This window comes from Canariomyces notabilis (assembly GCF_033297395.1).
Source record: "Canariomyces notabilis strain CBS 508.74 unplaced genomic scaffold N656scaffold_26, whole genome shotgun sequence".
Taxonomy (NCBI): Eukaryota; Fungi; Ascomycota; class Sordariomycetes; order Sordariales; family Chaetomiaceae; genus Canariomyces; species Canariomyces notabilis.
In genome coordinates, this window is record NW_027041848.1 from 182,570 (window position 1) to 194,501 (window position 11,932).

General features: G+C 53.9%; 4 protein-coding genes across 4 annotated transcripts; 2 read left to right on the plus strand and 2 right to left on the minus strand.

Moving 5' to 3' along the window:
• Positions 1-98: 98 nt before the first annotated feature.
• N656DRAFT_759825 (multicopper oxidase) lies at positions 99-2,130 on the minus strand (the record flags this gene model as incomplete). The annotated part of the gene is made up of 4 exons (XM_064813205.1): positions 1,877-2,130; positions 1,736-1,811; positions 1,600-1,681; positions 99-1,530 (listed from the first exon to the last, which is right to left on the minus strand). Exons 1-4 carry the CDS (start codon positions 2,120-2,122, stop codon positions 99-101), a joined length of 1,836 nt encoding a protein of 611 aa, XP_064666855.1. The 5' UTR covers positions 2,123-2,130.
• Positions 2,131-5,645: 3,515 nt separating this feature from the next.
• N656DRAFT_716317 (uncharacterized protein) lies at positions 5,646-6,107 on the minus strand (the record flags this gene model as incomplete). Its single annotated transcript, XM_064812122.1, has 1 exon — positions 5,646-6,107. A coding segment is annotated over one exon (462 nt), but the record flags the coding sequence as incomplete, so codon positions are not given.
• Positions 6,108-7,743: 1,636 nt separating this feature from the next.
• N656DRAFT_783190 (uncharacterized protein) lies at positions 7,744-9,319 on the plus strand. The gene has a single exon (XM_064815898.1). It carries the CDS (start codon positions 8,199-8,201, stop codon positions 9,132-9,134), a length of 936 nt encoding a protein of 311 aa, XP_064666857.1. The 5' UTR covers positions 7,744-8,198; the 3' UTR covers positions 9,135-9,319.
• Positions 9,320-9,627: 308 nt separating this feature from the next.
• N656DRAFT_783192 (uncharacterized protein) lies at positions 9,628-11,724 on the plus strand. Its single transcript, XM_064815899.1, has 4 exons — positions 9,628-10,197; positions 10,249-10,568; positions 10,651-10,781; positions 10,862-11,724. Exons 1-4 carry the CDS (start codon positions 9,753-9,755, stop codon positions 11,589-11,591), a joined length of 1,626 nt encoding a protein of 541 aa, XP_064666858.1. The 5' UTR covers positions 9,628-9,752; the 3' UTR covers positions 11,592-11,724.
• Positions 11,725-11,932: the final 208 nt, after the last annotated feature.

An 11,932-nucleotide genomic window follows, 5' to 3' on the forward strand; every position in this document is an offset into this window, starting at 1 on the left:
TAGTTGGGCATGCTGCAAGAATAGTGAGATTCCCTCTTCTTCCTGAACCACTCATAGCCATAGCCAGCTTGGAAGCAAGTTGAGTACGATACCTCAATCTAACCAATCCGCCTCACAGCCGGCTCCATCCCCTCCCTCATCTCCACCCCCCTTTTCAGCCCCGAATCAAGCTTTGGCAGATATGGACTCGTCCTTGCATAGGCCCTCCAAGCCTCACAATTGGGCACCATCTGATCCAGCTTCATGAGCGCGAGGATATCGCTCCTCCTCTCAAGAAACTGTATCCCCAGCCCCATCGCCACATGCCAACCAATATGGCAGTGCATCAACCAACAGCCCGGGTTATCCGTCTTGAACGCAATCACCAGCCACCCATTGCCAGGCATCTGCTCGACATCCCTACGGACAGGATTATTGAAATTCAACAAGCCCCTCATAGAGGTCGGGTCAAAAGTCCCGTTACCAACCCCAAGCACCAGGAAATCATGGCCGTGCAGGTGAATCGGGTGCGGCAGCCCGAATCCATTCTGAATCACCCAGAACGTCCAGACATTTGCCTGCGGGACTTCAATGAGATTGGCCTTCGCCGGGAAGGAGGTGTTGCCCTGAAAAACGTACTCCAGCACGGGGTGTTCCCATTCCACGCTGATAGGCGTGTTCTTAACCCGCCACTCAAATACCTGCCCGCGGTCTGTAGTGGGGAATTCAAGGCTGACTGGCAGGGTAGACGGCTGGAACAGGGAACTTGAAACTGTCCGCTTAACAATGGGCGAAAACCCTTTCTCGCCATTGCATGTCGCCGTCAGGGGCGTCCCGCGGTTTGTCGGCAGGGCGGTGGAGCTGGCGCCCGCGTACTGGACAATAGCCGCCGGGAAGGGGTTGACCGAATGCCCGCAGTTGTTCTGGGCCTCGAGCGTCGCGTTGAGCCAGTAGTTGCCCACGGGCTGGTTAGCTTCGACAATGACATCGTACCGCTGGCCAACGCCCATGAATAAGGAGCTGCGCACGACAGGGGTGATGGGAACCATGTCGGTGGAGATGACGGTGAAGTTGTGGCCGACGAGGGAGATGACGAAGGAGTTGTCCACGCTGGCGTTGATCAGCCGGATCAGATGTTTCTTGCCGGGGGTCAGGACGAGGCGGTCGTAGGAGCCGCTGCCGGGACGTTTTGGGTTGATGTTTTTGCCGCGGAACAGGATGTTGTCGCTGTCTGGCGGCGGCCCGTTGCTGACCAGCTCGGCTCGGAGATGGAGGCGGTCGGCGGTTTCGTAGTAGTAGTCGCTGATCAGGTAGGGACCGAGGTCGATGTCGTAGTTGGCTGATGCCGGGCCGCGCACGATCAGGGCACCGACGACCCCATTGCCGTACTGGTTGGAGTAGTGGCTGTGGTACCATGAGGTGCCGTACTGCGTCACGTGGAAGTCGTAGGTTTTGCTGGATCCGGGAGGAATGGGGCATTCGGTCACGCCGTTTGCGCCGTCCTGGTTGCTCTCGCCAAGCTGACGGATTCCATGCCAATGGATTGACGTTCTGCTTGCGTGTTAGCGAGAAGGGTCACAGATAGTACTTATGTACACGTTACCGTGGTGCACTGCTCACCCATTGTCTTGCATGTCGTTGTGGACATTAACAATAATGTAGTCGCCCCAGTCGGCTGAGATTGTAGGACCAGGAAATGAGCCTGCCTTCTTGTCAGAAGTGAGCTTGGAGAATCTTGTTGACTTTGGTAACACACCGTTTATAAGCATGGCAGGCTTCCGAACCCCGTCAGGGCCGAGCCAGTTCGTTACATTGGTGATGTGGAGGTCATACTGGGCTCCTCTCAGTCTCTGACCTAATCTTTGAGGCTAGCCTCTTATTGGGAGCAAGGACATACCACTCTGGTGTTGAACGCAGGGGGCGTGTCGACTTCATAGTCGGTGGTGATGTTCCAGTTGTTTTTCCAGCAACCCCTATTCGTGGCATTGTTCTGACCACATGGCTTGCCGCCGGGGATTATTGTTTGCCTTGGTAAGAGATCATGAACGGGACTCGGCTGGACAGGAGAGCAGAAAGCCTGAGTGGTTAGGACCGCTAACACAGCAAAGCAGGCTGCTGTGAGCTGATACTGAAAGCAGACCATACTAGTACTACTGGTAGTAGTGATGGAAAACACGAAGCACATGTGACAAAAGGTTCGCTTCTAAGATGGTCTAGGATTCCACGTAGAGTAACTTCATGCTTATATACGCAGGGAAGATGGGCTGAACGCCCTGCTCGGCCATATTTCCAGAAGACCGCCACTACCGGCATTACTAGGCAGGTATCTATCCCCCGATCCCATCCCTCGGCCTAACTCCTTTCTCAGTAAAAGTGTGGACATCGCCATGCAACATGCTCCGATAACCGCAGGCGTGGTGGACGCAGGACGGGATGTTGGACAGGGGGCATGCGGCCCAGGCTCGGATTCTACACCTTGCCGTCAGCCTCCTCCTGCACGGTACTAGGAGTTTAGTATCTACTTGGCAGACGCCGGGCGGCTTCACGGCCCGATTAGAACAGTTAAGAAACTTGCCGCATGCTTTTCAGGGGCTCTGAAGTCTGAACGTCTTTTGAGCTCTGGACCAAGTTGGGTTTCTTGAGTATATAGGTGGTAGTCTCAGCGGGAGCTTTTCTTGAGTTTGCTGTGCCTGAATCTGTGCTTACCTTGCCTTTGTCCCCTATTTACCGCCACGGAGCTCGTCCTAGGAGATGGGTAGGCAAGTGTACATTATGTTCTACACATGCATGGAAAGCTCACCTGGCCTTTGATTCCCCAGGCTATCAGACGGAGTTCGACCTAGATCAACGAGTTATCAGCTCAAGACTGATTCACAATTGGTGCGGCTCGAGCTCAACTTGCCGTGGACTTGACCGTAACTCGGTGGCTCAACGTACCGCGGAGCCGGCGAAGGATGACACTCACTGCCATGACAGACCCGAGAATCGGGATATGTTACGGGCACTAGTACGGCTGGCCATGCGAAGATCTATTTTTGGAGCCGGGAATACGGAGGTTTCCACACGGAGGCCAACGTGCTGCTGTATGTAGGTACTCTCCGCCTCCGACAGTCTGCCCGTGTTGGCTCAGCTGTGGCGCTGGAAGCCGATCTCTTCCTAGAACAGGTATGTACTACTACTCAGCTAGTAACCACTAGTGTTCTTCCCACCGGTAGACATCAATGGATGGGCTACTGTGGGTTGCGTTTCAAGGTGCTCGCTTATGTAGAGGTTCGGCGGGAGACACGGCAACTATATTAAGCGGCACTTATACTGTAACGCAGAGTAGCAATCTCACAGCTAGAATTGGGAAGGTGAGAATTTCTCAGGTCGTGGTTCAAGTAGAGTGGCTGACATGCAGCTGTCAGTGCCACTACCGACCCCTTAGCATGCCGCCCATGTTCGGCACCGAATCTTCTACTCACTGCCAACCAGGAAGCTGCTACAAACTAGTGAACTGTGCCCGTGCCGAAACTGTGGTATCGAGCTTGGCTTGACGAGTATGATAGAGCACCCCTTTTATCCGCACGGGACCACTGCAGCTACTAGATTTACCCGGGTCACTCCCTCAAGAACGGAAAAGATGTTGGTAGAAGCAGTCTCGTAACAGGATCAAAGAATACACGAGCTGATCTAAAGATAGGTAACTAACACAGAGTAAGAGATAAGAGAGTCTCTCTCGACTGCTTGGCCTGCTACCCGTAACTAGTAAGAAGTGAACGGAGGGACAGGAGATCATTTCAAGCTCCGGGCCGGTCTGGTACTAGCTACTAGTAAGCTGGTAAAGTTTGAGCTGTGGGAGATTCAGGGCGTATGAGTCTGGTTCTCGTGATAGATTACATGCAGCTGTCGATTGGATGCCAGGGTACTGGGCTGAACGGCCTAGGCTTCTCTGAGTCGAGGCAATTTCCCACATATTGACTGACAATCACAACTGAGACTCACGTCGAGCCTACCAGGTACCCGGCTTGAACGAGAGGCAAAACCCGGTTACTGTTCATCGAGACGCATAACGACCGTCAGCCCAAAGTTATTGCCTCTATGGCTCGCAACCCGCGGGAACTAAAGCGGTAGCTTGTGTTTCTACCAAGAACTGCCCTACTTCGAATCATGAAGTTTCTTCTACTGTTCTACCACTATGACTTGTAAAGCTGTTGCGTCATAGGGACCGCCTTGAGCTTCTAGTGAAGCCATTAAACCAGTATCAGATTCTGAATCTGACGTTTCCCAGCCTCCATCTCTGCTACGACTTCACCTTCCATAACGCCATGTACATATGCATCGCTGACAAAGTTGAACTTGAACCCATCCACAGCATCACCACTGTCCGTCTCTTCAACAGCAGTGAGTGGATCCGGTTGGCCCTGACGTCGAAGAATCAGAGGCATGTTAGAACCACCAACTACCCAGACCGTGTCCCCGATGTTGACGGTATCTGAAGCCGTCCCGATGTAACCTTCAGACGTCGAAAAGAATCGCTGTCCGCTGTGAGGTCTAACGAAGCATGATGTCAGCTGGTACGGCCAGATCTTTGTCTTAAGGTCAGGCCAGAACTTGTCCTCGGGAGCCTGGAAGGCATCGCTGTGGAAGTATTCCACAACATCCTCCGAGGTTGGCAGAGGATCGCCCACGCTGCCTTCATGGAGGGTGTCTAACGATAGAAACACATCCGCGAGTGGGCCTAGTGGTAGATCTTCGAGCTTTTGTGATCCGGAATCCACGTGTCGCTCGAGTGCAAGGCAAATGGCGGTCATGAGACGGAGCTTGAACATTGGCCCAAAGTCGGCTGGAGCCCGGACAACATCTGCCTGGTATGGCATTTCGTATAGCGGCAGCGTATACATCGCCTGGACCATTCCTTCACAGTTACGCGAGTCCACATTTTGACATAGGGTTCGCCAAAGGGCCTCAGATAGATTCTGGCCGGTCCCATGGTAACTGTAATAGGGTTTCAGCGGGAGGAGAGCTTTGAGCAGGTTAGGATCTATCTCGCCATATATGTTAGCGAGATGAGTGATTGTGCCAATCTCAATGCCCTGGACGTGCAGCTCGTTCCCGATGTGGCGAATTGCCGGCGGGATGCCTGCAGCGGCGTTGAAGTCTGGACAAAGGCAGCTACCAACGCGATTGTGGTCGAACCAGGCGACCCAAGACGGGAGCAAATATGGCGTCAAGGTAGTTTGGAATTTAGCTGGCAGTACGGTTCCGAGGTCCTTGGTCTCTTTGAGGATCTGTGAGGCAAACTCAATGCAAGTTTCCTCAGCCGATTTCCTATAGTCTGGGATTAGAGGAACCTGCGTCCCATAGTGAAGCCTTGAGAGCGGTAGCAGAGCATAGCATTTGTCCCTTGGGTCCGACGCCTGGAATACCCAGGTAAAGCTGGCGAGAACGGGCAATGAAAATATCCGCGTTGTGGTTGGAGGACGATCCGCAGGCCGCAGGGAACGAAGTCGTGTGTGCTCGTCCTGCAGCCAGGCGAGTACAACCGCGGAATTGAAACCAGGTTTCCTGGACAGGTGTTTGGAACAGACATTGTCCATGCAGACCACTTTGTACGCCAAGATAGCTATGCTCGCACTCCTGACGTGATCCCAGTCAACGGCCCTCTGGCCGCAGAGCATGAATATTTTGTCACTCAGGGCAACCTCTTGGATGACCCATATGCGTGAGAACCAACGACGACCGTAGAATGCGGCTAGTGACTCCCACTCTCGTTCGGAAAGGTCTGGAAATACCTCTGACTCTGTCCGGCGCAGCCTGAGATGGAAAGGGTCAAGGCTATTGCTGCCGAACTCGCTAAAAACGGTTCCGACTTTGGAGAGAGCCGAGACAGCCAAGTCAGTCCATTCATCACTTGGCCCTAACCATACCACCGTGTAGTTAGCGGTAGAGTAGATCCAGTCCATTAACTGGACTTGGTGCTGTCTCTCATCCAAGTCTTCTTGGTTGATGCAAATAGCGTCCACCCAGATACCGTCCAGAGGGTCGCCCGGGATTCTTGAGTGGGTGGCGTTCACCAGACGAGGTGTTGCCGCACCATCCGTGTTATAGCTCGCCAAGAGGTTGGCCACTTCGTAATGACCTGCCATAACTGCTAGATCATGGGGCGTGTGATGGTTATCGTCACGGATGTTTGTCATTGCCCCCATTTTGAGGAGAACTCGAACGCTGTCGTAGTGTCCATGGCGGGCAGCATGATGGGTTGGCGTTTGCCCAGTGTAGTCTATGGCATTGGGATTCGCTCCGCGACGCAGTAGCTCCAAAATCGGCTTGCTCTCGCCCGACATGGCGAACAAGAAGAGCCGATATTGGTCAACAATTGGGTCCCGTTCGTTATTTCGCTCGTTATCGTCCCCGTCGACAAAGTGTGAATGTGAAGATAGCGTGAGCAAGGCTTCATAGAGATTTGGTTGGACCTTGAGGATCTTGCCCTCGCACAGAATGTCACGCAAATTCTTGTTCGAGTAAAATTCCTCTGCTTGCGTAAACGCTTCGGGAGAGATTCCATGATCCGAGAGTGGGTTACCCCCCGTGTAGGATAGACAGTGGTATCTCTGGTCAGTTGGGATGCACTTGGACCCATCATTGCGCTCAGGGTGCTGGGGCAGGTCTCGGAGATCGATAATTTTGAACTCGAATTCAAGTGCACCGTGTTGGGTATTCGGTAAGCGACGAAGAACCCGGATGCAGGTCTTGGATGGAAGCGGGCTGTAGGTATAAAGCTGCATCTGATGACTCATGGTAGAGGAGCAGGAAGGTGGTATCGTGATAGGAGTCAGTTGGGATGAGCAAGCCTAGCTGCTGTCAACGCGTTCCACATGTGCTCTTACCCCAGGAGTGGTTCTGGGAGAGACAGTTTAAAGAACACTAAGTTAGGCACCTAGATACCTTAGGTACCTCTACTAAATACGGTACTGTAGTGAGTACCTTCGTACTTATACGTGCTTTAGAGAGGAATTGTCGTCTGGCCGGGGGAAGGCAATGAGCGGATTTCTGTTCAAAGGACCTTTCCAAGTTTGTCGGGTTTGCGACATTTGAGGTAGGCTGAGTACGAAGGTACACGCTCTCTCATTCGGTGACCTACGCATGTTTGTCCCTCACAAGCAAAACTGAGTTGTCATGTGGCATACAGCCTTCGGCTTCGGGACCGCCACATTCGGCTAGCACAACTTCCGCATTGTTGTTTATCGTTTACGTTGCTTGGTCAAGAAACCTCAGGCCACTACGGAGTAGTACGATCGAACCAAGGACACAAAGGGTCAGTGAGAAGGCGCGAGCAACATGTACAGTACTACAGGTACACGCCCCCGGCCGCACACGCAACAGCAGGAACGGGAAACGTGAATCTTACAGGCGAGCGAGCCCCAAGCCCCAATTCTCAACTAAACACTGCAACATCTGTCTCAAACTTGGTTCCTCTCGATGTACAATACACTAACAGCCACGTCAGCTCGCAGAAGACCCGGAGTGCCTCCTGCAGCATTGCGCCCAATCGACCCATCCCCTATCATTGTAGGGAGTCCAGGACTCCGGGACCGAACCATTGAGGAGGAGGCAGCCCTGCGGCACAGAAACGGGCTATCTCCGGGTTCCACCGAGATACCCGGTCCAACCGGTATAGCCGGAGATGACCGATATATCCGGGCTCGACCGAGCTATACCCGAACATATCCGGGCTTCAGAACGTACGTGGCTGCGAGGACCATCAAACGGGATACTATAATCGGCTGACGTCCATACAATTAGAGCGTTACAATCCCTGTAATGGCCCCTTTGCAGCATCAGGATTCGTCACCAGGCCCGTCAACCAAATCCTGCCCAAGACTTGCTTTCTGATACACGGCCTCGGTGTAAGACATGATTCCGACATTGAAGGATCTCTCAGCAGAGTATTGGTGCCGAAACCTAACACGGAAAGTGCAGAGTTGTTGGAAAGTAGGCAGTATACAGTATATGTATATCAGCTGCCTGTCTCCTACTCCTTAGGTGGGCACTTATTCTCTCCTTACCCTCCAGTTCACGAAGCAACAGTCCCAGCCACTGATAGACCAGGTGGCAGAACCATGATAAAGCTCCTCACAAGACTGTTTCCTAAAACCACACGCCCTTCAAAGTTATCCTCAACCTTCGTTTGACCATACCAACCGGTCTCATCATTCCACCATCATCCGATCCTCGCCATGAAAGCCGCTCGTGTTGTTAGTTGGGGTTCGCCACCTCAGTACTGCTCGGTTGACCTGCCTGCGCCTTCGCCTTCTCAGATCAAGCTCAAAGTGATGGCTGTTGCCGTGCCACCTCTTGTCCGTGGACGGGCGCTTGGCAAGCATCCCACCGCCCAAGGCGCGGCCTTGCCGTTTGACCCCAGCGTCGACGGAGTTGGAATGGACGAGGCCACTGGTAAACTCTACTACATCGCCCCGATGGCCGCGCCCCTCTTCACTGAGTACGCGAACGTCGAACGGAGCAACATCATCAAGCTCGGACCCGGCGCCAACCCTGTCGCCGTTGCCACCCTTGTTAATCCCGTTGGCAGCAGCTGGATGGCCCTGCGCTGCCGTGCCCTACCTGGCAGCTGCAAGAACGCTACTGTGCTTATCCTGGGCGTTACCAGCACAAGCGGACGGGCTGCTGTTGACGTGGCGCGATCCCTGGGCGCTTCACGCATCATCGGCATGTCTCGCAACGAGGACACTCTTGCTGCTGTTCAGGGACTGGACCATCGCGTCGTGCTCCAGGACCCAATTGCCCTGCCCCCTGACATTGGGCCGATACACATTGTATTGGATTTCGTTGGCGGACGCGCAGCATCCGGAGTGCTAGCCGCGGCCAAGGCAGAGCCGGGAAAGGACATTCAGTACATCCATCTCGGAGATCTTGCAGGAGAGGATGTGATTCCGCTGCAGGCGCGATTGTTGAATGCCAAGCCGATCCGCATCACGGGTTCTGGCATGGGCAGCTGGAGCAAGCAGGATATGAAGCAGGAGTTGGGTGGATTGCTAGGTGCCGTCGTTAAGATGGGAATTCCCGACGGTGTTTTCACTGCTTCGTTGGCTGACATCAGCGGAATATGGGAATCTGAAGATGCTAAGAAGAAGCGGTTTGTGGTGATCCCCTAGGGATGTCACGAACCAATGCCTTCCGAAAGGCTGTATGCAAGCCCTTGATGCGTTAGCATAGATATCTGCCGAATACTTCAACTCTGCTCAGTCAACTCTTTACAACTTAAAGTAGCACATTGCTCATAAGTCAGGTAAGTACTTACTATGTACTGTCTTGAAAGGATATGAAGGTTGTGCGGCACAGCCCTTTGTTGGAAAGTCACAGTCGGGCACCGATTACGCGTAAGCTCAGTTTGTGATGGATTTGGTGTATGGCCGTCGATTGGTTGTAAGGTGGAAATCTCCGTACAGTAACGTTACCTTAGTGGCCCGGAAGAAGGAAGTCCCTGACTGGCTTAGACTACAGGGGCTAGTTTAGGGGTTTTACAACTAAGCTTACAGGGGGCTTAACTTTACTTTGCCCCATAACTTAGCATTGTGGGGCGTGTCTTGAACTGACGTTACTGGGAAGCTTTTCTCCCGAATTAACATTCCTCTGGGCAATTGTACATGCAGTACCACCACAATCACCAGACAATCTCAGTTTCCACTTGCTCCCGGACCTGGGCCCGATATTCGTACCACACACGGTACGTTAGTACTTTAGCCTTCATATGCGCGGCCTCGTCCCGCGATATGCTGTCGAACAGGCCAAACTCTGCCGAGCCCGCCAAGGCCGACCAACCAAGCTCCCGTGCGCGAGCTGTTGACACTGCAGGACAAAAGGACCCGACGCGGCGCCACTGCTGGGAGTGTCTTCGACGCTGTCTTGTCTGTGACTCGACCAAGCCTGCTTGCAAGAGGTGCACTGCCGCAGGGGCCGTCTGCCCCGGCTACGGCAATGTTAAGCCGACCAGGTTGAGGTGGTTGGCGCCCGGGAGGGTCACGTCTCGTCCCAACAAACTTTGGGCAAGGGCCAAACCTCCATCTGACGAGAAGAGGCAAGCCGAAAATGGGACGCCACTGCCCCAAAGCAGCGCTCTGCCCCCAAGCATACCCGAAACCACGGGCCTGCCCATTCCACTATGGGAATTGAGCCTGAGCATCGACGCCCATGCCTTGGCCCAGGCTGCTGATTACTGCAAGTGCACTGAATGTGAAATGCTCAGACCTGGACTGACCTGAACTGAAGTCAACTCTCGCATCTACCCGGACCTTGTTCCAATGCTGGAGATGGGGAACAACCCTGGCGTCTACCAGATTTCCCCATCTCTTGTTCGAGCAGGTGCCTCGTACCCGGAATATCTACAGCTTGGTATGATCTGTATGGCGCTCAATCACCGAATGAACCAGATGGGGAGTCACGTACAGCGGAATCAGGGGGCGCTAGCTGAGAGGTTTTATCAATTCCGTGGCAACGCCCTCCGTTCCCTCAGAGTGCATCTGTACTCTACACGCCATTGCACCAGCGATTTCGCGATTGCCGGCATCATCACTCTTTTACTCATCGATGTACGCACGCCCCCCGGAAGAATATGGAAATTAGGAATAGTACCAACTAGGTGCAGTGCTAACCCGTCAAATCCTGCCGTAGTTACAATATGGCGCCTCCCTCGGCTGGCGGGCACACCTAGAGGGCGCGACCAGACTAATACAGCTTCGCGGCGGGTTTTCCACGGTAGCCGGAATTGAAAGCCTTGATCCCTACCTCCTGTGCCTCAGCTTGTCAGTCCCCCTCCAGCCAGCTCAAGACAGAAAGATCTATTACTACAGAGGACAGACACTAACACCAGTTGCTTTGCTAGTGTGGGCGTCATTGGAAACACGACATGTCCCGTCTCGGACCTCACCATGACCGACGCCCATCTCGAGGCACTGGACATCATGCAGCACAGATACGGTGCGGCCATTTTCTGCTTTCACGCATGTCCACCACCGCTATTCGCCGAAATCACTCGAATCAACCACCTCCGGAACCAACTGGGCAACAACGGGCCCACCGCACCCGACTTGATTGCGAGCTTCGCACACGAGGCGTGCGAGATCCTGAGCCGCATCCACAAGTACTCAGCAGCCCACTGGGCAGCATCCAAGCCTTCGTCCAGGGACGACTGGCGGCTCATTGGCGAAATCTACCAGACCGCCGTGGCGCTGTACTGCGTCTCGTCGCTGCAGAGCCTGTCCCTTTTCCCCGTGACGCAGGCAGTGCGATCTCAGTGCGCCGCTCACGGTCAGCAGCTTCAGATGCTTCTCAAACGGGCAGTGGCATCTCCGAAACTAAACAGGTTCACGCTGTGGCCGCTCGTGGTGCTCGGCGTCGAAGCCGCGCATGATGGCGGGGCGGCAGCGCGGGAGTTTGTTGCAGACCGACTGCCGGCGCTTGCGCGCGATATTGGCACGTCGGCGCCCCTGACGGCGAAGAAGGTGCTGCGGACTTTTTGGAGTTCGGGGGAGACGAGATGGGACGCGTGTTTTGATAGACCGTATGCGTTCCTGACGCAGATTGCGGTGGATACAAGCCGGCTTTGTCAGTAAGGGATACTAGTCACTAGGAGGTATGGCTAGAAATCTAGATAGTAGATCAACACGGGCATCCGAGAGACGCTGTATGCATGTAGGTAGGTAGTATAGACAGGGGTCTGCGGCCAAAACAGTCCAACAAATACTGAAGACGGGACTTATAAGATGTGATTTGTTAGCTAGCAGAGTGTCTGAACACTGTTGCGCGCTATCACTGCTTTCAAAGCTCCCTAGTCTGCTCCCGGATAGAAAGCCAACCCAGATACCTTGCCTACGGTACCTAAACGTAGCTTCCAAGTTCCAGGACAACAAGTGGATGGAACCTTCCGAGCAACCAAACCAAGAGCAAAGCGCCC

What these genes read in the sequence shown, in the direction of transcription:
- N656DRAFT_783192 (XM_064815899.1), top strand. Translation starts at nt 9,753, where the DNA reads ATGCTGTCGAACAGGCCAAACTCTGCCGAGCCCGCCAAGGCCGACCAA. An exon ending in TCACTCTTTTACTCATCGAT is followed by an intron (nt 10,569 to 10,650) that starts GTACGCACGCCC and finishes ATCCTGCCGTAG; the next exon opens with TTACAATATGGCGCCTCCCT. An exon ending in TACCTCCTGTGCCTCAGCTT is followed by an intron (nt 10,782 to 10,861) that starts GTCAGTCCCCCT and finishes TTGCTTTGCTAG; the next exon opens with TGTGGGCGTCATTGGAAACA.
- N656DRAFT_783190 (XM_064815898.1), top strand. Translation starts at nt 8,199, where the DNA reads ATGAAAGCCGCTCGTGTTGTTAGTTGGGGTTCGCCACCTCAGTACTGC.